We start from the raw sequence: 20,596 nt of genomic DNA, 5'->3' as shown, positions 1-20,596 counted from the left end.
TTTTATAATTTTAAAAGGAAGTTTTTTTTTTTTTTTAAAGGAAGTTAAAGGCAAAAAGTGGTCGTAGAAAAAATCTAAAGTGGTGTGCTAATCTTGAGGTAAACCATAAAATTCGGACGTCGCGAATTTAGTTTTCTGAATTCACATTATCAAAGTCACCAAACCGGAAGAAAATTCAAATAATAAAAATAAAACGTAGCTGTAATTAATACTCCACGTACCGAAGAAATGCGCTACTAATTATACTCTGTCCCCATGTTCAATTCCCCCGTAACCTTTCCGCAACAAATCCTCATATTGATGGATCCAAACAAGAAAGAAGTAGGGCATGATTTCCCTCCCTTCTTCCATCTCTACAAAGATAGCGCCGTTGACAGGTTCTTCAGTACTGAAATCGTTCCACCCACCACCGATCCCCTTACCAGCGTCCAGTCAAAAGACATCACTATTTCCCCACAAACTGGCGTTTCCACCCGCCTCTTCCTCCCCAAGACCACTAGCTTCTCCCCCAAGCTTCTGCTCCTCATTTACATCCATGGCGGTGCCTTTTGCATCGAGTCCCCCTTCTCACCAAACTAGCACAACCATGTCAATTCCGTTTCTGCCGAAGCCAACGTCGTCGCTGTGTCCATCCACTACAGAAGAGCCCCGGAGCATCCTCTTCCCATTGCGTACGACGACACATGGGCCGCCGTACAATGGATGGCCTCGCATAGCAAGGGCAAGGGACCGGAAACTTGGCTAAATGATCATGTAGATTTTGAACGAGTTTTCTTGACAGGAGACAGTGCTGGCTGCAGAGGCCAATCTCGTGCACAGCACGGCGAGGAGGGCAGCGGTTGATGGGCTGGGGGAGGTCAAGATCGTAGGGATGGTTTTGATCCATCCGTATTTTCAGAATGACCAGCGTAGCAAACTGTTGGAGATAATTTTCCCAACAATGAGCGGTTTTGATGACCCGAGGATGTACTCAAATAAGGATCCGAAATTGTGCAGCAAGGTGCTGATCTTAGTTACTGAGAAGGATGGGCTAAACAAAAGAGGATGTAAAAGGTTTACACAGGTAATTTGCAGGAAGGCTCAATTGAATTCTTATTATCGCAAGGCAATATAAACTACAAGGCTGTAGCTAAATAAGGAATGTACAGCTATAATGGAATGTACAACAATAAATGGTAAGTATAAACAAAATAATTACAATGCAAAATACATTAGAGAGAAATCTGGGATGACCATGAATCATGGGATTGACGAGAGTGATGCGTATCATACTGATTCTCTTATACGACCTCTCAAAATTAAGGTGCCATCGGCGACATTGATTTTGCTACGTAAACTTTGAAACCGAGATCGAGCAAGGGGCTTGGTAAGTAAATCAGCAAGCTGATCATCCGTATGAACATGAGCAACGCGCAGCTGGCCTCGGTGAACATAATCCCGAACAAAGTGGAGGTCAATAGCTATGTGCTTCATTCTGGAGTGCATAACTGGATTAAGACTGAGTTGAATGGCACTGACATTATCACATAGAAGCAATGGAGTGTCACGAAGCTTGAGACCAAGTTCATGGAAAAGGGAATGAATCCAGGCCATATCCGAAGTAGCAGTAGCGAGAGCGTGATACTCTTCTTTTGTGGATGAACGAGCAACGGCTTTTTGTTTCCGAATACGCCAGCTGATGGGGTTGTTGCCTAGAAAAATAATGTAGGCAGTTGTGGACTTGCGATCGTCAAGATTACCCCCCCCCCCCAATCGGCATCAGAGAAACCACGAAGAACAGGATTGGTTTGCCGACGTAGAAGAAGACCAAAATGAATGGTATGTTTGACATATCGCAAGAGTCGCTTGACATGTTGCCAATGAGAGATAGTGGGTTGATGCATGTACTGAGCAAGATGATTGATTGCAAATCCAATGTCTGGACGTGTAAGAGAGAGATATTGAAGAGAGCCAATAGTGCGACGATATTCAGTGGGATCACATCGTGGGGTACCATCATGGAGAAGAAGCTGAGCAGACACGGCCATAGGTGTTTGTACTTCTTTGGCACTAGTCATCTTCAACCGAGTGAGTAGATCATGGACATATCGATTCTGAGAGAGAAATAGACCTTGCTTCACTGGTATGACTTCCACCTCGAGGAAGTAATGCAAGTCATTCTTTCAAGGAGAATTTGTCGCCTAAGGACTTGACAACGTGCTGTCAAAAGTGAGTGTTGTTGCCAGTTAGAATTAATTCATCGACATAAACCAGATTATAGAAAAGAATGTTGTCCCTATTGTAAATGAACAGGGAGGGGTCGGACTTGGAGTTAAAAAATCCCAACTCCAACAAACCAGACCGCAAAGCATTATACCAGGCTCTAGGGGCCTGCTTGAGACCGTAGAGGGATTTTTGAAGGGCACAGACATGTTGAGGATGAGACTGATCAGTGAAACCAACTGGTTGTTGCATGAAGACTTGCTCGGTGAGTTGGCCATGCAGGAACACATTATTAACATCAAGTTGATGTAGGGACCAGCCATTAGAAATAGACAACGAGAGAATCAGCCAAATGGTGGTCGGTTTAATGACAGGGCTGAAGGTCTCAGTGTAGTCCACACCGGGACGTTGATTAAATCCTTTGGCAACGAGACGCGCTTTGAATCTGTCCACAGTACCGTCAGGGTGTTGCTTAACGCGAAACACCCATTTACATCCAACTAAGTTAGATGCAGGGGATTTGGGAACAAGCTTCTAGGTGCCATGGGAAACCAGCGCAGTGAATTCATCGGCCATGGCTTTGACCCATTGAGGGTCCTTGAGAGCTTGAGAGACGCACGTTGATTCCAAGGTTGAGGCAAAGGGATGCTTGGTGGTCAGCGATAGCTGCTTGGGACAGAAGATATGGTTCTAAGCTCTAGTAACCATAGGATGGGTTCGACGAGGTAGTGGGGTTTCTGCAGGCAAAGGAAAGTCAGTGCTAGAGGAAGACTGAATGGGAGAGGTTGGGGACATACCTGAAGTAGAAGTCGGAGTGACAGGGACAGGCGTCGCAGCTGCAGGAGGTGTGAGAGGCAAGTGATCCGAAGCAGGAAAAGTGACAGGAGGCACTAGTGAAAGAGCTACGGTAATCGCAGGGGAAGAGACAAAAACTGGCTTTGGGACACGGGGAGGCGTATCTTTGAAGGGAAACACATGTTCATCAAAACTAACATGTCTAGAAAGATACAACTTACCCGTGTGGAGATCCAAACACTTGAAGGCATGCTGAGTGAGGGAGTACCCCAGGAAAACACAAGGTTGAGACTTTGGTTGGAGCTTGCTGGTTCGGTAAGGGACAAGCCAAGGATAACATTGGCAACCAAACGTCCGTAATTTGTGATAGTCAGGGGGTCGACCAAAAGGTGCTTCAAATGGACTTTTGCGCACGAGTAAGAGTGTAGGAAGACGGTTAATGAGATAAACCGCAGTGGCTAGAGCATGGGTCCAGTAATTTGAAGGGGCTGAAGTATGATGATGTAAAGTCATGCCGGTTTCAACAATATGGCGATGACGACGTTCACTCGTGCCATTTTGTTGAGAAGTGTGTGGGGCAGTAGTGTAATGACTAATGCCATGACCACTAAGAAATGATCTGAGTTTGATAAATTCACCACCATTGTCGGAGTATAAATTTTTAAGTTTGCTTGAAAATTGATTTTCAATCATGGAGGTAAATTTCACAAACGTAGCGCGAACATCAGATTTATGCCGCAAGGGGTAAAACCAACAGTACTTAGTGAAATGATCAACAAGTAACAAATAATATTGATAACCATCAATTGAAGGGACTGGGGAGGGTCTCCACACATCAGCATACAAAAATTCAAAAGGAGTAATGCTCTTGAGAGAAGTATAACTAAAAGGCAGCTTATGTGATTTACTGCATTGATAGGAAATACAGGACATTGGAGAGTTAGAGGGGAAGACAAGTAAGGCATGACTGCGAATAAGAGATGATAAGATCATTGGAGTGGGATGCCCCAACCGATGATGCCAGAGAGCGAAGGAGACACGAGTTCCAGTTAGGCGAATGTGATTTGCCTAAGGAAAATAGGAACTGAATGCCACCGGATGGACCCCATCTTCACACCTACCGCGCATGAGAACTGCCCTCGTCATCCGATCCTTCACAAGATAAAAAAGAGGATGAAACTCAATGAGAGCATTATTGTCATGAGTAAATTTGTGAACATATATCAAGTTTTTATGAATGAGAGGCACATGCAAGGTTTCCTTTAATGTGAGGGATCGTGATGGAGAAGAAATGGTAGCGGAACCAATGTGAGAAATCGGCAAACCTGTACCATCACCGAGAACCACCTCATCCTGTCCCTCATACTCAGAGTGAATGGAGAGATTGGCTAAATCGGATGTGATGTTGTGTGACACTGCAGAGTCAAGGAGTCATTTGCCTTGGGTTGGAGCTGTCGAAGTGACACAGTTTGCAGTAGGACGAGACTGAAGTTTGAAGCATGTTTTAGCAGTGTGTCCAGACTGATCACAGATTTGGCAAACGACAAGAGGCTTCCTTGATCCAGATTTATTGTTGAAATTTGGTTTGGATCGAGATTTGTTATTTTTGAAGCGTCCATTGGATTGTTTCCGTTGAGAAGAATTTGTTGTGACAACAAGAGCGGAAGCATTACCATCCATGCATTTGATGTAGTGCTCATGACCAATGAGCAAATGATGTAATTCGACAAACGAAAGAGCAGTTTCTCGTGTGCGAATGGGAGCCACCATATCGCGAAAGTCCGAGCCAAGGCCATTAAGAACATAGAGCGTCAAATCATCATTCGAAACTGGGGCATCAATAAGAGAAAGTTCATCAGCAATCACCTTGACCGCATGAAGAAATTTAGATACCGTGCGAGAACCCCGTTGGATAAGGGTTAAATCTTCCTTCAACTGCATGATGCGAGCCCGAGATTTGCTAGCAAACAAACAGGTGAGATGTTGCCAAGCAGCACGACTCGTGGTGGTCATTGCAATGAGAGGCATTACGGTTTCAGAAACCGAGGAGAAGATCGCATTCAGCTGCAACTAGTCCTGTCGATACCAGTGTGCATAGCGAGCCAAAGCAGAGAAAGAGGACTTCTCGGTAGGTGTAGGAGGACATGGAAGTGTACCATCCAAATAACCCATGAGATCATAGCCAAATAAAATGGTTATAAAGGTTGCACGCCAGGAGGGATAATTTGAGGCAGTAAGCTTATAGGGTAGTTGGCTAGAGGTGTTGATGGTAACCAAAGGTAGAGGTGTTGAAGGATCGGAACCTCCTGAGATAGAGTGGGGAAAGGAATGAACGCTGGATGACATAGTGCAGAGGAGGATCGTTATTCACGTGAGAGAAGAAGACCTTTTGATACCATAAAAGGTTTACACAAGTAATTTGCAGGAAGGCTCAATTAAATTCTTATTATCGCAAGGCAATATAAACTACAAGGCTGTAGCTAAATAAGGAATGTACAGCTATAATGAAATGTACAACAATAAATGGAAAGTATAAACAAAATAATTACAATCTAAAATACATTAGAGAGAAATCTGGGATGACCATGAATCATGGATTGACGAGAGTGATGCCTATCATGCAGATTCTCTTATAGGATGGACCTACTATGAGGCACTGAGGAATACTGGGTGGAGTGGTGCGGTAGACATCATGGAGACAGAAGGGGAGGATCACGTGTTTCGTTTGTTCCACCCAAATTCAGAGAACGCATCGTCACTCTTGAAGCAGATGGCCACCTAACTACTTGTTTAAAGCCTGTTTTAATTTATGTTCTGGTGGCAAGGCAGATTGTTTATATTCGTATTAGGATAATATTTTTTTGCTATTTGTTTTGGTTTCAAAGTAGCTAGGTCTAACGTTAAAATTGATCAGTTGGTACATACAAGTACTGGCTGCCACGCAAAACTGGCCATTCTCAACACCATGAACAAATCATGTGGTCTTCATCAGCTTGCTGGAAGTGGAAAAATAGTGAAGCAAAATTACATATGGCTGCAAGTAATGAACCCTAGCTACTCCACTTAACACACAAAATTCATTATAAAGGGTTACTCTTACAAAGCTGCCAACTTACAGGCCCCTAGCAACTTAAAAGCGGGCTGCCTCTGTTGCGCAGAACTTAGAAATGCCAATGAGAAAAATAACAACTTTATTTACTCAAGTATCTTCATGCCACACACATCCATTAATACTTATATATCTCCGAAATATAACATTCCATTTTAATGAACGCTAGCGACCCAAAGCATGCATCCACCGCTTCTAAAGACCACATATCGCCTACATTATATCTTAGCGATCCTGTTTAACAAAGGAAACAAATTTATCAATCACAGCCACTGCCTTGTCATATTTGAGGTTGTGAAGATGGAAGCAGTGCTCCTCCCCTAAATTCTCCACAATCTCCACACTGCCTCCCCACCCACTTTTCTTCAGTTCCTCGAAGTAGCGCTTACCCACATCCATCAAATGGTCCTTCTCTGCCACAAAAATCAACACCCTCTCACACCCAAGCCTGGCTAGATCCCCTGCCGCTGGTTTCAGCCTTGGATCCTCCAACCCGCCATTCGTCGGACACATGTGCAGCCACATTCTGTCATCGTCCGTACCTCCGAAATATGGGTGAATCAGCACCACACCAACCACCTTCACTCCGGGAAGCCCGATCGATCCGACTCGGACTGCTAGAGTGTGCGATATGTTCCCTCCGGCGCTATCTCCCCCAATGAAAACTCGTCTGAAATCTGCATAGTCGTTTAACCACGGCTCGGGTCCGTTTCTATTGCTGTGGGATGCCACCCACTGGAGAGCGGCCCAGGAGTCCTCGTAACAGGCGGGTATTGGTCGGGTTGGGAATAGCCCGTACTCGACCGAGACTGCAATAACGTTAGCTTTCGCGACGAACATGTTGAGGAAATCATGGTACTGGGCAGAAAAAGCGGATTGCATGCAGAAACCGCCGCCATGGATGTAGAATAGGAGAGGGAGTTTCTGGGTTGAGTCAGCGGATTTAGGTATAAATATACGAACTGAGACCGCAGGTTCGGATGAAATTACGGCGTCCTTTGATCGGACCCGGTGACTGGGTCATCTGAGGGTGGGATTTTTTCAACTGGTGGGCGGTGTACCACAACGCGGCCGTCTTTGTATTCATGGAAGAAACGGAAGTGGTGGGTTATTTCCTCGTCGCTGGAGGCCATTGTAGAGATTAAAGAACAAAGGTTTAGATCTTGTGGAGAGAGAGAGAGAGTGAGCGAGTGAGTGAGGGCTCCTCGGTCTGTATATTTATTGACGATTTGGATGGAGAAGAGTTGTTTGGATTGATAGTTGAATTTTATTTATTTTTTGAGTACTGCTATGGCTCTGCTGGGAGCTACCGCTCGTTTTAGTATGTTTTTTTTTTAATTATTTTTATAAAAAATTTTTTAATAGTTTTAAATATTTAAAAAAAAAATTAGAATATTATTAAAAAATATTTTTTTAATTATAAAATAAAAAAAATTATTAAAAAATACTTCTTTAATCACGAAATTTTTTATTTTAGTTCATGATTAAAAAAGTATTTTTTAATAATATTATGAATTTTTTTATTTTTTTAAAATGTTTAAAATTATTAAAAAAATCTATATAAAAAAATTAAAAAATATACAAAAAATACACAAAAATGCTAAGTGATAGCTGTCAGAGAGATTTTTTTAAAATTTTAAAATAAAAATTATATTTTAATAATATTTTATTTAATTTTTAATTTTTATATCTGAAGTTTACCTAACAGTTCCGACTTGTAGGTATGACAATTCGCGTCAAACAATTTAATTTTAAGGTTGCCTTTATCTTAGAAAAACGAAAAATATCAGATATGTTGTGAGAATTTTGAGAAGAGCAATGCTCCACAATTTCTTCAATTTTTATATACTATAATTTTTAAATTTTTTAAATTTATTAATTTTTTTTTGAGTTTATTTTTTTAAAATTAATTTAATTTCTCTATTAATTATTTATATATTAAATATTTGATAAAAGAAAAAAAATTAAAAAAATATAATATGTGAAAGTTGTATAAATAATAAGTAGTTAGGTAGATTTTTTCTTCCCTCGAACAGTCGTACACAACTGAAATTCTTGCCCTCCTTGGTCCTTATAACTGTAGACACGACTTGTAGATATGACAATTCGCTTCCAACAATTTAATTTTAAGGTTGCCTTTATCTTAGGAAAACGAAAAATATCAGATATGTTCTGAGAATTTTAAGAAGAGTAATACTACACAATCTTTCTAATTTTTATACACTATAATTTTTAAATTTTATAAATTTATTAATATATATATTTTTTGAGTTTATTCCTTTTAAACTAATTCAATTTTTTATTTATTATTCATATATTAAATATTTGATAAAAAAAATTAAAAAAAGTGTAGTGTGTGGAGATTGTGTGAATGGTAAGAAGTTGTGTAAATTTTTTCTTTTGAGAAGCGAACAAAATGAAAAAAAGAGAAATGAGTACGTCCATTTTCCATTCTTTTATTTGTATCCAAGGGTGTGAAATGATACGAGTGACACAAATCTACCAATCAATTAATTGCGAGTTTTGTTATACATCAATTACTATTCATTCTAATAAGGGAGAACCAAATCCTCCAGGATATATGCTTTTCTGTTAACATAATATCAGTTTGTATAGTTGTAGGGATATTTTAATTATTTGTATTCAATCCTTTCCTATTATATTGGAGTGCACAACTGTAATAATTGTATATATACTGAAGAGTTATCTCCACACACAAGAAGGGGGATTTTAGCCATTTATTGTTGTTCATCAAACATCTTTATGGTATCAGTTTCAAGGTTTCTTTTGTGATCCTGACCATGGTTGATTCATTTTCTTCATCTCCTACTTTTCCGCTCAACACAATGGTGCATATGCTCACCATTAAACTAACCTCCTCCAATTATCTACTGTGGAGAAATCAGTTTGTTCCTCTGTTAGCTAGTCAAGAGCTTTTTGGCTATCTGAATGGTAGCATCATGGCTCCTTCTACCATAATTACTCTTTTTTACAGGACCACAAGGTCAAATCCTGTTTATACCTCTTAGCTACATACAGATCAAATGCTACTCAATTTACTCTATTCTTCTCTTACAGAGGAATCTATGAGTGAGATACTAGGTTTTCGTCATTCCCATGAGGCCTGGCTTGCTCTTGAAGCCTCATTCTCGCACCAATCAAAGACTCGAGAACTGCAACTCAAGGATGAACTCCAGCTGATGCAACGTGGCTCTCAGTCCATTGCTGAGTTTTCTCGCACCTTTAAAGGTCTATGCAATCAACTGGTTGACATTGGTTGTCCCATTGATGACATGGATGACGTCCACTGGTATTTGCTTGCATTGGGATCCTACTACAAGATCTTTTCTACCACCATGATGTCACAACTTTCACTACCTTCTTTTGCAGAGATTGTTCCAAAAGCTTGGAGTCATGAGATCTTTGAACGATCTTTTTCTCAGTCGTTTTCCAACTCTGCCTATTTTGTGCAGCAGACTTCCAAAGTGGCAGGAAATAAAAAAGTGAAGCATCGGTCTTCAACCTCTTCTACACCTTTTGCCAATTCGAAGTCATCATCCACCTCCTCTGTCCACTATCGGTTGTGCAACAAGGAGGGCCACTTGGCCAAACGTTGCCGGAGCTTCTTGAAACTCAAGTAGAAGCAATCGGCTAATCTTGCTGAAGCATTTTCAGCTTGCTCGATTCAAGATCTGAATAACTCTTAATGGTTCCCTGACTTTGGTGCAACGTCCCACATGACAAGTGATACTGAGGGTGTGGATCAATCGGCTATCTACTCTAGTAATGAACGTGTCATGGTTGGCAATGGTCAGTCTTTACCAATCTCTCACATTGGCTCCATTTCATCTCTTGTTTCATCAAGTCCTCTTCTTTTATCTATTGTGTTAGTTGTTCTTGGAATTAAGAAAAATCTTATTCTTATTAGTCAACTTACTAAAGATAATAATTGTTGTGTTACCTTTTCTTCCTCTGGTTTTACCTTACAGGATCAGGTGACAAGAGTAGTACTGGGAGTCGAAAGATGTGAAAATGGTCTCTACGTGTTAGATTGTCGTCATCATGCCTTCGTGTCCACTACTTCTCCACCACGAGCCTCTGTTCGTTTATGGCATGCTCGTCTTGGTCATCCACATTTTTGTACTATTGCTTCTTTTTCTAGATTATGATCTATTTTCTGTAGAAATAAATTGGTGAACACTGATTCTGAAATTTGTGTTAGTTGTAGACTCGGCAAAAGCCATCTTTTACCTTTTTCTCTAAATGATGAACGTTGTGTCATGCCTCTTGATCGTTTACACTGTGACTTATGGGGTCCACCACCAGTTCCTTCTTTTACTGGATATAAATACTATGCGGTATTTATTGATGATTGTACCAGATTTAGTTGGATATTTCCTATAAAACACAAATATGATTTCTTTGATACTTTCATCAATTTATAACGTTTTATTGAGACACATTTTTCAGCAAAAATAAAATCGTTTCAATGTGATGGTGGAATTGAATTTACTAATAATAAGCTTCGCTCTCATCTGCATTCTTGTGGCATTGTTCTTCGTCTGGCATGTCCTTACACTCTTAGTCAGAATGGAATTGCCAAACATAAGCATCGCCTTGTCACAGAAACGGTCTTACCCCAATGTTTCATACCCTTGTGCCACTCTCCTTATGGGTTAAGGCATTCTCTACTATTGTCTTTCTCATTAACCGACTCTCGTCATTGTCTCTTGCTGGCAAAATGCCTTATGAGCTCTTGTTTGGTAAGCCGATTACTCTATGCTTCATACTTTTGGGTGTCTTTGCTTCCCTTATTTGAGAGATTACTCACCTAATAAATTATCTCCAAAATTTGCTCCTTATGTCTTTTTAGGTTATAGTACCTTTCATAAAAGATTTTCGTGCTTAGACCGAAAGACACATTCTATCTATGTTTCTCGACACGTACAGTTTTATGAAAATAACTTTCCTTATAATGGTGATTCTGTGCAAAATCTATCGTCCAACACTGACTATATTCATTTTTCTGAGTATCAAGAATGTGTTTCTAGTTCTTTTAATGTTAGTTCTTCAGATTTTTTGCCTTCACCATTCTTTTCGAATTCACCGTGTCTGTCTTGTAGTGATATTCCACACTTGTCCTCGACTCCTTCCCCTGGTCCGCAGATTCCTCCTTCTATGGAATCTCTCTTAGATTCTGCAACTCAGGACTCCACCATCCCTCTACCCATTTCTTCCTCTCCTTGTGTGACCACTTCCAGCCATCCGATGATTACCAAAGGGAAAGTTAGCATATTCAAACCACGGTTGTATCATGTTATGACTATCTTATCTTCTTCTCATCTTTTTCAGGCCCTTCTTCCTCTCAAAGAGCCACGAGGCTTCAAGTCTGCTGCAAAACACCCTGAATGGCTTTCGGTTATGGATGATGAAATTCACGCTTTGAAGAAAAATGATACATGGGTTCTTGTACATCGTTCTCAGCATCATAATGTGGTTGGTTGTCGTTGGATTTTCAAAACAAAGCTTCACTCTGATTGGTCTATTGAGCATCATAAGGCACGTCTTATGGCTCAAGGATTTTGTCAGGTTCATGGTCTTGACTTTGGTGACACCTTTAGCCCTGTGGTGCGCCCTGATACAATCAGAATCATTTTGTCCTCAGCTGTTACTTCTGGATGGTGTTTACATCAACTAAATATTAAAAACGCATTTCTTCATGGTTTTCTTAACTAAGAGGTGTACATGGAAGAACCGTCTGGCTACACTGATCCACAATTTCCTCAGCATGTTTGTTGCCTAAAATGTGCTCATTATGGCTTGAAACAAGCTCCTTAAGCTTGGTTTCATCACTTTAGTTCCTTTTTGCTCAAACTTGACTTCCTCCCTAGTCAGAATGATTTCTCGTATTTTGTTTATTACTCCTCGCTTGAGACTGTTTACTTACTTCTTTATGTTGATGACATCACTGGAAATAATCATTCTCTGCTTCACATCTTTATTACATGACTTTCTAAATAATTCTCCAAGAAGGATTTGGGTGATCTTCATTATTTTCTCGGAGTAAAAGTCCAAGCTAATGAGAAGCGTCTACTTCTCAGTCAAACGAAGTATGCTCTTGATCTCTTGCAACGTGCTTCCATGATTGATGCCAAGCCTATTTCTATACCTTTTGTCGTTGGTCAACATCTATTAGTCGAAGGGACGCTGTTCTCCGACCCTACCCTGTTTCATTCTCTTGCTGGTGCTCTTCAATACTTGACTATCACCAAGCCTGATTTGTCCTTCAATGTAAATTCCGTTTGCCAATATATGCATGCTCCCACTGAGGATCATTTTCGTACTCTTGAGCGTATTTTGCGTTATGTTAAAGGCACTGCTCATCATGGACTTTAACTTCATAAACAATCCACTTGTGATCTTCTTGCCTATTCTGATGCAGACTAGGTTGGATGTCTTAATACACGTCGTTCTACTACCGGCTATGCTATTTTTTTTTTGCGCCAATTTAATTTCTTGGTCTTCTAAGAAACAAAACATTGTTTCTTTCAAGTGTAGAAGCAGAATATCGCTCCTTAGCTGATATTGCATGGATTATTCAATTGCTTCGGGACCTTCGTGTTACACTCTCAACGTCACCTAAAATTCTTTGCGACAATCAACGTGCAATTTTTATGGTAGTCAATCTGATTACTCGTACTCGGTCAAAACATATTGTGATCGACTACTATTTTGTTCAGGAACTTGTTACTAATGATACTTTGAAAATTGATTTTGTTCCTTCATATATGTAGCTCTCTGATTCGCTGACCAAAGGAGTCACCAAGCCGTTTATTAAAAGAGGATCATAATTAATAAGATTCACATTCAGATCACACTTGATTTTTAAGGTGTTTTAATTCTAACTAGTAAGTATGATATTAATTATATATCTGAATATATATAAAATGAGCTCCAATTGATATTGTTATCTTGGACTTCTTTGCTGTCTGTAATGCTAGCAGCAGACCAGAAAAGGATTGAGCTCTGACAACGTAAGCGATCATCGGTGGCGTCCATTCTGCCAAGGCCCATCAAATAATATAGGAAAATACTACTTTATTCATTTTGTTTAACCGTCTTATTTGTTCGCTGGTCAATTTTTTTTATTTAATTATTAAGGATATAATTTTAAATATATTGATATATTTTTTTATTTTTTAAAAATATTAAATATTAAAAAAAAAATACTCCTGTACGGTACGCCCATCGGTAATGATTGGGCGGCTTAGTAACCTCACCCAACAATAAAAGCAGATCAATTGAGTTAGCTGCAAAAGTGGGCTGCCTCTGTTGCGCAGAACTTAGAAGAGTTCCGCGCTACCCAAAAGGGTCCCAAATTGTGTTTTTTTTTTTTTTTTTTTTAATGTATTTTTTTAATTATCATAAATAATTTTTTTAAAAAAAAATTTACAATATTATTAAAAAATATTTTCTTAATCGCTAAATAAAAAAAAAAAAAACCATTAATAGCAATGCGAAATAGAATAACTTTATTTAGGTAAGTATCTGCATGCCACACACATCCATTAAGGTCCAGTTTGTATTCGCAAGTAATCTCAACTCATTTCAACTCATCTCAACTCATTTTACTATTATTTACAATTTATCTCAACTCATCTCAACTCATCTTCGAATCCAAACGATACCTAATACTTATATATCTCCGAAATATAACATTCCATTTTCAATATCGCTAGCGACCCAAAGCATGCATCCACCGCTTCTAAAGACCACATATCGCCTACATTATATCTTAGCGATCCTGTTTAACAAAGGAAACGAACTTATCAATCACAGCCACTGCCTTGTCATATTTGAGGTTGTGAAGATGGAAGCAGTGCTCCTCCCCTAAATTCTCCACAATCTCCACACTGCCTCCCCACCCACTTTTCTTCAGTTCCTCGTAGTAGCGCTTACCCACATCCATCAAATGGTCCTTCTCTGCCACAAAAATCAACACCCTCTCACACCCAAGCCTGGCTAGATCCCCTGCCGCTGGTTTCAGCCTTGGATCCTCCAACCCGCCATTCGTCGGACACATGTGCAGCCACATTCTGTCATCGCCCGTACCTCCGAAATATGGGTGAATCAGCACCACACCAACCACCTTCACTCCGGGAAGCCCGATCGATCCGACTCGGACTGCTAGAGTGTGCGATATGTTCCCTCCGGCGCTATTTCCCCCAATGAAAACTCGTTGGAAATCTGCATAGTCGTTTAACCACGGCTCGGGTCCGTTTCTATTGCTGTGGGATGCCACCCACTGGAGAGCGGCCCAGGAGTCCTCGTAACAGGCGGGTATTGGTCGGGTTGGGAACAGCCCGTACTCGACCGAGACTGCAATAACGTTAGCTTTCGCGACGAACGTGTTGAGGAAATTATGGTGCTGGGCAGAAAAAGCGGATTGCATGCAGAAACCGCCGCCATGGATGTAGAATAGGAGAGGGAGTTTCTGGGTCGAGTCGGCGGATTTTTGTATAAATATACGAACTGAGACCGCAGGTTCGGATGAAATTACGGCGTCCTTTGATCGGACCCCGGTGACTGGGTCATCGGAGGGTGGGAGTTTTTCAACTGGTGGGCGGTGTATCACAACGCGGCCGTCTTTGTATTCATGGAAGAAACGGAAGTGGTGGGTGATTTCCTCGTCGCTCGAGGCCATTGTAGAGAGCAAAAGCAAAGGTTTAGATCTTGCGGAGAGAGAGAGAGTAAGCGAGTGAGTGAGAGTTTCTCGGTCTGTATATTTATTGATGATTTGGACGGAGAAGAGTTGTTTGGATCGATAGTTGAATTCTATTTATTTATCTTATCAATATAATTTTTTAAAACTATAAACAAAATATAATAAAAAATTTAAGAATAAAAATTATATTTTAATAATATTTTATTTAATTTTTAATTTTCATAAATCTAAACTTTACCTAATTCGTTCCGTCGAACAGTCGTACACAACTGAAATTCTTGCCCTCATTGGTCCTTATAACTGTATACACGACTTGTTGGTATGGCAATTCGCGTCAAACAATTTAATTTTAAGGTTGCCTTTATCTTAGGAAAACGAAAAATATCAGATATGTTCTGAGAATTTTGAGAAGCGAACAAAATGAGAAAAAAGAGAAATGAGTAGGCCCATTTTCCATTCTTTTATTTATATCCAAGGGTGTGAAATGATACGAGCGACAAAAATCTACCAATTAATTAATTGCGAGTTTTGATATACATTAATTACTATTATATTTTATAACCGGTTTGACCGACTTTTACTAAAAAGCAGCCTTTCAATATATTGATGCCACGTAGACTTTTCATTTAAATTACAATGTTTCAGCACCCCAGAAAACCAGACTCCCTTGTCACACACAGATCTCCCTCTCTCACCCTCAGATATCTGTCCCCTGCAGCTCCCAACAAAGCACTAGGCCCAAACGAACTTGAAGTTGCCTCCTCCAAAAATTGCACTTCGTAAAGGTTTGCATTAATTTGCCATCCCTGTGATTCTGTGAATGTAATGAAAAAACCATGGCCGCTCAAAGACGATGGCTACGAGGAAGAAGATAGTGAAGAAACAGAGGAAAACCGTGACAATGTTGAGGATGGTTGGAGATATGCGGAAAACAACGAGGAGGAACTATTGCAATGGAGAGAACTGATGAATGCATTTATTACTTTCAACCACCGTCTATGAATTAAATAGCCATGGCAAGATTCTACCTTGGAGGATTCACCAAGCTTTTTATACATCATATTTTTTTTTTTCTGGGTTTTTATATTAGAAGTGTGAATTCTGAGTTTTTCTGAGTTTATATTAGATTTCTAGGTTTTTCTGGAGTATTCACATTCAGATTTCGCATCGTATTGTTTTTATAGGTTTTTATACTTCCTATTTCATTTGGTTGAACGATAGAGAGATGCTAAAGGATTCATAGTGTGACAAGGGGTTCTCAAATTGATCTGGTGTAATAAACTTCGTTATGCTTTGGGTAAATTGCTGATGTGGCAGACTTTCATTAAGGGCTGTTAAAACTTAACACACTAGCCACTCCTCTATGCTTGCAAGAGAGGAAAATACCAAAAAGACCAGAACTAGAAATGAAGGGATCTGGCCTTCCCGACTCCCATATCCTAATCGTGGACTCCTTGAACTGCATAACTCGTGGCTAGACCCTCTGCTTTGTTCCTCTTCTCAACGACGACTTCCTTAAACTGCACTAGCACACGTTTGTACGCTTTACGTGGCATTTGAGGGGGGTATTTTGGCACTAATAGTCAAGCAAAGCAGCCACATTTCTTGATTTTTCTATTAAAAAGTGTTACAGTCACAAAGATATTATACAAAAAAATTAATATAATTTTATATAATTTATTAGATCTATTTTATAATATGATAAATCACATCAAACTGTAACAGTTTGTATGATTAATTTTATGTAATACTTTTTTGGTTAAGAGTATTTATTTTCCTCATTACCTCAGCAAATATCAATTCACAACTTATAGGCTATCATCACCAAGCTCCTAGCCGAGTTTCTTCAGGCCAGCTATGAATGGACGCAAGAGTAAATTCGAAAGTCACAAACCAACCGAGGCTAGCAAGTAATCTTGTATATGCAGGACCAGTTTTGTTTGAGTCACAAACCGGCGTGTGGGAAGTTTTTGCCGGCAACTGTAAGTCAGTGGGAACGCTGCAGAAATTGGGAGATTTCGGTTGACCAATGATTGTGAAGTTGGGAGATAGTTCAGCGATTATGGGAAACGTTGGAAACGATGCAAATAACTTAAGTTATATATTTGTATGATGAGGTAATCTAAAAAGTAATAAATAGTAATAAAAAATTAGTAAATAATTTATAAATAATAATGAATTAGTCTCACTTACCGGATACTGTCTGGCATAATTTGATTATATAAATCAAACTATAACATTTCATTTTATATCATATAATTATTATAATTTTTTTAAACTTCTATATAAAATATAATAAATAGTTTAATTTTTTTTAATTTTTAAATAAAAATTATATTAAAAAATAATATTTTACTTATCTTATAATTTTATGAAAGATGTGGGGGAGTGCGATAATGTTTCCAAAGTTAATTGAGGAGTTATATTCCGTACATGGACCTCATCACACACGTGATTGGTGTGTCGGGCGTGTGGAGTCCGGCCCAAATATAGATTTGGAAATCTCAAACATGTGCCCTGAATGATCAAGTGGTTGAGATTCTCGAGAAATGAGTCTGGTTCAGCATATTCGGATGCAGGAGAGTGACACAGCAGCACCAACGTGCAACACTCTTCGAATAGAGAATATATGCTAATAAATATATGCTCTAATTCTGCTATTATTTTGCTGTATTCACGTGTGTTATACGTCAACCGCTGAATTTTTTATTTTAAAAAATAAAAATAAAAATAAAAATAATTGAACCGGTAATAACAGTGTAATAAGAGTGAAGATATAATAATTTTGAAGCTTGTGATTGCAAGATATAAACCCCTTGCCAATCCAAAAATAAACAAAACGGTTAAACTTAAACCCTCGCCTCAGCCCTTGTCTTCTCCTCTTTCGGCTTCTTCTTTTCTCACTGCGTCTACCACAGACATGGATACACATCCTCAAAATCTTCAGCCTTCTGGTAATCTGGTTTGCGTAAATCAACTAGAAAGCCAAATAATTAACAGCTCCACCTAGCTATACAAAACAATAAACGGACTAGCTGGAAGCAGATGGTGCCACTACTGCATTGTAGTCATTCAGATCTTTGACCAGATCTGTGTTTTCTTTTTCTACTCCCATTGATCAAGTCTCTCTAATCATTAACGATCATGAAGACCTGTTTCATTAACTCTTCAAAGCTTCTTCTTCCCCCCCGTTTTCCTCCAATACAATTCCTCTGTCGTCCTTTCTCTCTCTGCCTTAACCGGGCCTCGATCTATATTTATCGAAGGCCTCAGCTAGCCAAAATCCTCTTCCACCCTAATTCACCAGCATCTAACCCTTACTCTTCGCAGAGGCACACTTTGAATGATGAAATAGCTCATGAATTCCGCTTCTTCCGAGTATACAAAGATGGTCGCGTGGAGAAATTCCAGCCCACTCCCAAGATCCCTCCGTCCGATGACCCCGTCACCGGAGTGCGATCCAAAGACGTTGTGATTTCGTCCGAACCTCCTATATCCGCCCGTATTTTCCTACCCAAGATTAACGATCCGACCCGGAAACTCCCTGTCCTGTTCTATATTCACGGTGGGGGCTTTTGCTTCTTATCTGCCTTCTCTCCTCTCTTACATTACTATGTGAGCACGTTGGCAGCTGAATCCAACCTAATTGCTGTCTCGGTTGAGTACCGGTTAGCTCCGGAGCACCCAATCCCAGCTTGCTATGAGGATTCTTGGGCGGGGTTCCAGTGGGTGGCGTCCCACGCTAACGGAAATGGACCTGAGTCATGGTTAAATGATCACGCTGATTTTAACAGAGTTTTCCTTGCCGGGGACAGTGCCGGAGGAAACATATCGCATAATTTGGCTTCTCGGGTCGGGTCGACCCAGATATCAGATGTGAAGCTGGTCGGGGCCATCTTGGTGCACCCGTATTTTGGAGGTACGGACGATGATAAAATGTGGCTATACATGTGTCCGGAGAACAGCGGTTTGGACGATCCTCGGCTGAAACCGGCTGCAGAGGATCTGGAAAGGCTAGGGTGTGAGAGGGTATTGGTGTTTGTGGGTGGAAAGGACCATTTGAGAGAGGTGGGTTGGCGTTATTACAAGGAACTGAAGAAGAGTGGGTGGGGAGGTAGGGTTGAGATCGTAGAGAACGAAGGTGAAGACCATTGCTTTCATCTGGATGACCTCAAGCAAGAGAAGGCGGTGGCTCTCATCAAACGCTTTGCATCCTTTATCAACCAAGAAGGAGCAGGCGCGGCAATGTGATCCCCGTGGAGTATTGGCTCGACTGATCTTGAGCCTTTTGAAAAGGGCTCGACTGTTCAAAGTTCAAACGGTGTAGACTTTAATAGAACAGAAATAGGGCTTGTTTATTTTCAAAAATGAGATGAATTGAGATTAAAATTAAAAAGTTGAATAAAATATTATTATAATATATTTTTTAATATTATTTTTGTTTTGGGATTTGAAAAAGTTGAATTGTTAATTTTATTTTATGTGAAGATTTGAGAAAGTTATAATGATGAAGTGAGATGAGATGAGATGTTTCCTGAAAACAAACGAGGCCTTAGTTTCAAACAAATTTTATAAAAACAAATTTATAAACTTGTGTGATTTAATATTGCACGTTAGATTTTGAAACTAATTTTATCGTAAAATAAATCTAACGTATCATATGAAAATATGTCAATTCATAAATTTATTTTTATGAAATATTTTTATGATTATAGTACTTCTCTTAATAAAATACATGGTTTATGTAACCTATCGGTAAAATTTCGAATTACACAAATTTCTTAACCAAGAAGAACGAGAAAAGAGCTTCTAGCTCAGGATTTTTTTGCCATCGGGGGCCAATTTTGTCGTAGTCATTTATAGCATAACTTATGTTGACATGCATGGAGGTGGTACTTGATCTAATATAATGCTTAATGTATTGGCCTCTGGATGCGTGAGGGGAGTAGTTTATTTTGATAGATGAAATAAGATGAATTAAAATAAGATGAATTGAGATAAAAATTAGAAATTGAATATAATATTATTAGAATATATTTTTTTAATATTACTATTATTTTGATATTTCAAAAGTTGAATTGCATATTTTATTTTATGTGAAAATTTAAAAAATTATAATGATAAGATGAGATAAGATGTATTATGAAAACTAACGAGATCTCTTGTACTCTTTGAGTACTAAAGAGATCGTAAGAGATTATAAAATATATTACATGCTCTTATTGGCAATTGGAGCTCTCTAGGTAAGCCCTCAGTTAGATCATATTTTGTAAGTATAGGTTAAAAGGGGAGAAAAATTCAAATTTTGCATGAGGTGACGGTTCGGATCTCGATTGGAGTGGTTTGGATTCCACGATGACCATTTTGAATTGCGATACGGTGTCCATATGTATATCTATTGCAATAAATAAGAACAAAATATAATAAATATAAATGAAGAGCAAGATACACAGATTTATATGATTTGACGCATGACTTATGTCTACTAGTCGTTTGGAAAACAAATCCACTATAAATGAGAGTATATTTTAAAATTTTTTATAATTTCTCATAACTTATTGTACAAATAATAAAATTGAAATTTTCGGTCTAGAGATTGAAGAATCTCTTTCTAATCGTCCCAAAGTTCGGAAGAAGAAGAAGTCCCCGAAATCTTTTATCTTAGATCACTTTTATTAAGTCTCTTTTTTTTTTTTATACGAATTAAGTCTCTTTCAATAGTTGGTGAAATAATCAACTTTATTTCACTTCACATTTTTCTCTCA

At 39.2% G+C, this 20,596-nt stretch overlaps 3 protein-coding genes and 2 pseudogenes across 3 annotated transcripts; 3 read left to right on the top strand and 2 right to left on the bottom strand.

The window, feature by feature from the left end:
- The first annotated feature begins 235 nt into the window (after positions 1 to 235).
- On the top strand, positions 236 to 6,319 carry LOC121255548 (annotated as a pseudogene).
- Positions 6,175 to 7,334, bottom strand: LOC121255550 (annotated as a pseudogene).
- A 1,858-nt stretch (positions 7,335 to 9,192) lies between these two features.
- LOC121254213 lies at positions 9,193 to 9,747 on the top strand. Its single transcript, XM_041154176.1, has one exon. The coding sequence runs from the start codon at positions 9,193 to 9,195 to the stop codon at positions 9,745 to 9,747; it is 555 nt and encodes a 184-aa protein (XP_041010110.1).
- Positions 9,748 to 13,801: 4,054 nt separating this feature from the next.
- On the bottom strand, positions 13,802 to 14,891 carry LOC121255549 (2-hydroxyisoflavanone dehydratase-like). Its single transcript, XM_041155912.1, has one exon. The coding sequence runs from the start codon at positions 14,808 to 14,810 to the stop codon at positions 13,902 to 13,904; it is 909 nt and encodes a 302-aa protein (XP_041011846.1). The 5' UTR covers positions 14,811 to 14,891; the 3' UTR covers positions 13,802 to 13,901.
- A 2,666-nt stretch (positions 14,892 to 17,557) lies between these two features.
- Positions 17,558 to 19,191, top strand: LOC121256588 (probable carboxylesterase 5). The gene has a single exon (XM_041157432.1). The coding sequence runs from the start codon at positions 17,976 to 17,978 to the stop codon at positions 19,080 to 19,082; it is 1,107 nt and encodes a 368-aa protein (XP_041013366.1). The 5' UTR covers positions 17,558 to 17,975; the 3' UTR covers positions 19,083 to 19,191.
- Positions 19,192 to 20,596: the final 1,405 nt, after the last annotated feature.

The sequence above is a fragment of the Juglans microcarpa x Juglans regia genome, chromosome 3D (assembly GCF_004785595.1).
Source record: "Juglans microcarpa x Juglans regia isolate MS1-56 chromosome 3D, Jm3101_v1.0, whole genome shotgun sequence".
In the NCBI taxonomy this organism is placed as follows: Eukaryota; Viridiplantae; Streptophyta; class Magnoliopsida; order Fagales; family Juglandaceae; genus Juglans; species Juglans microcarpa x Juglans regia.
Note: the sequence above shows the minus strand (reverse complement) of the source record. Positions and strands in the feature narration are given on the sequence as shown.

Excerpts from the sequence above, each read along its gene's own strand:
- LOC121256588 (XM_041157432.1), top strand. The coding sequence starts at position 17,976 with ATGAAGACCTGTTTCATTAACTCTTCAAAGCTTCTTCTTCCCCCCCGT.
- LOC121254213 (XM_041154176.1), top strand. The coding sequence starts at position 9,193 with ATGAGTGAGATACTAGGTTTTCGTCATTCCCATGAGGCCTGGCTTGCT.
- LOC121255549 (XM_041155912.1), bottom strand. The coding sequence starts at position 14,810 with ATGGCCTCGAGCGACGAGGAAATCACCCACCACTTCCGTTTCTTCCAT.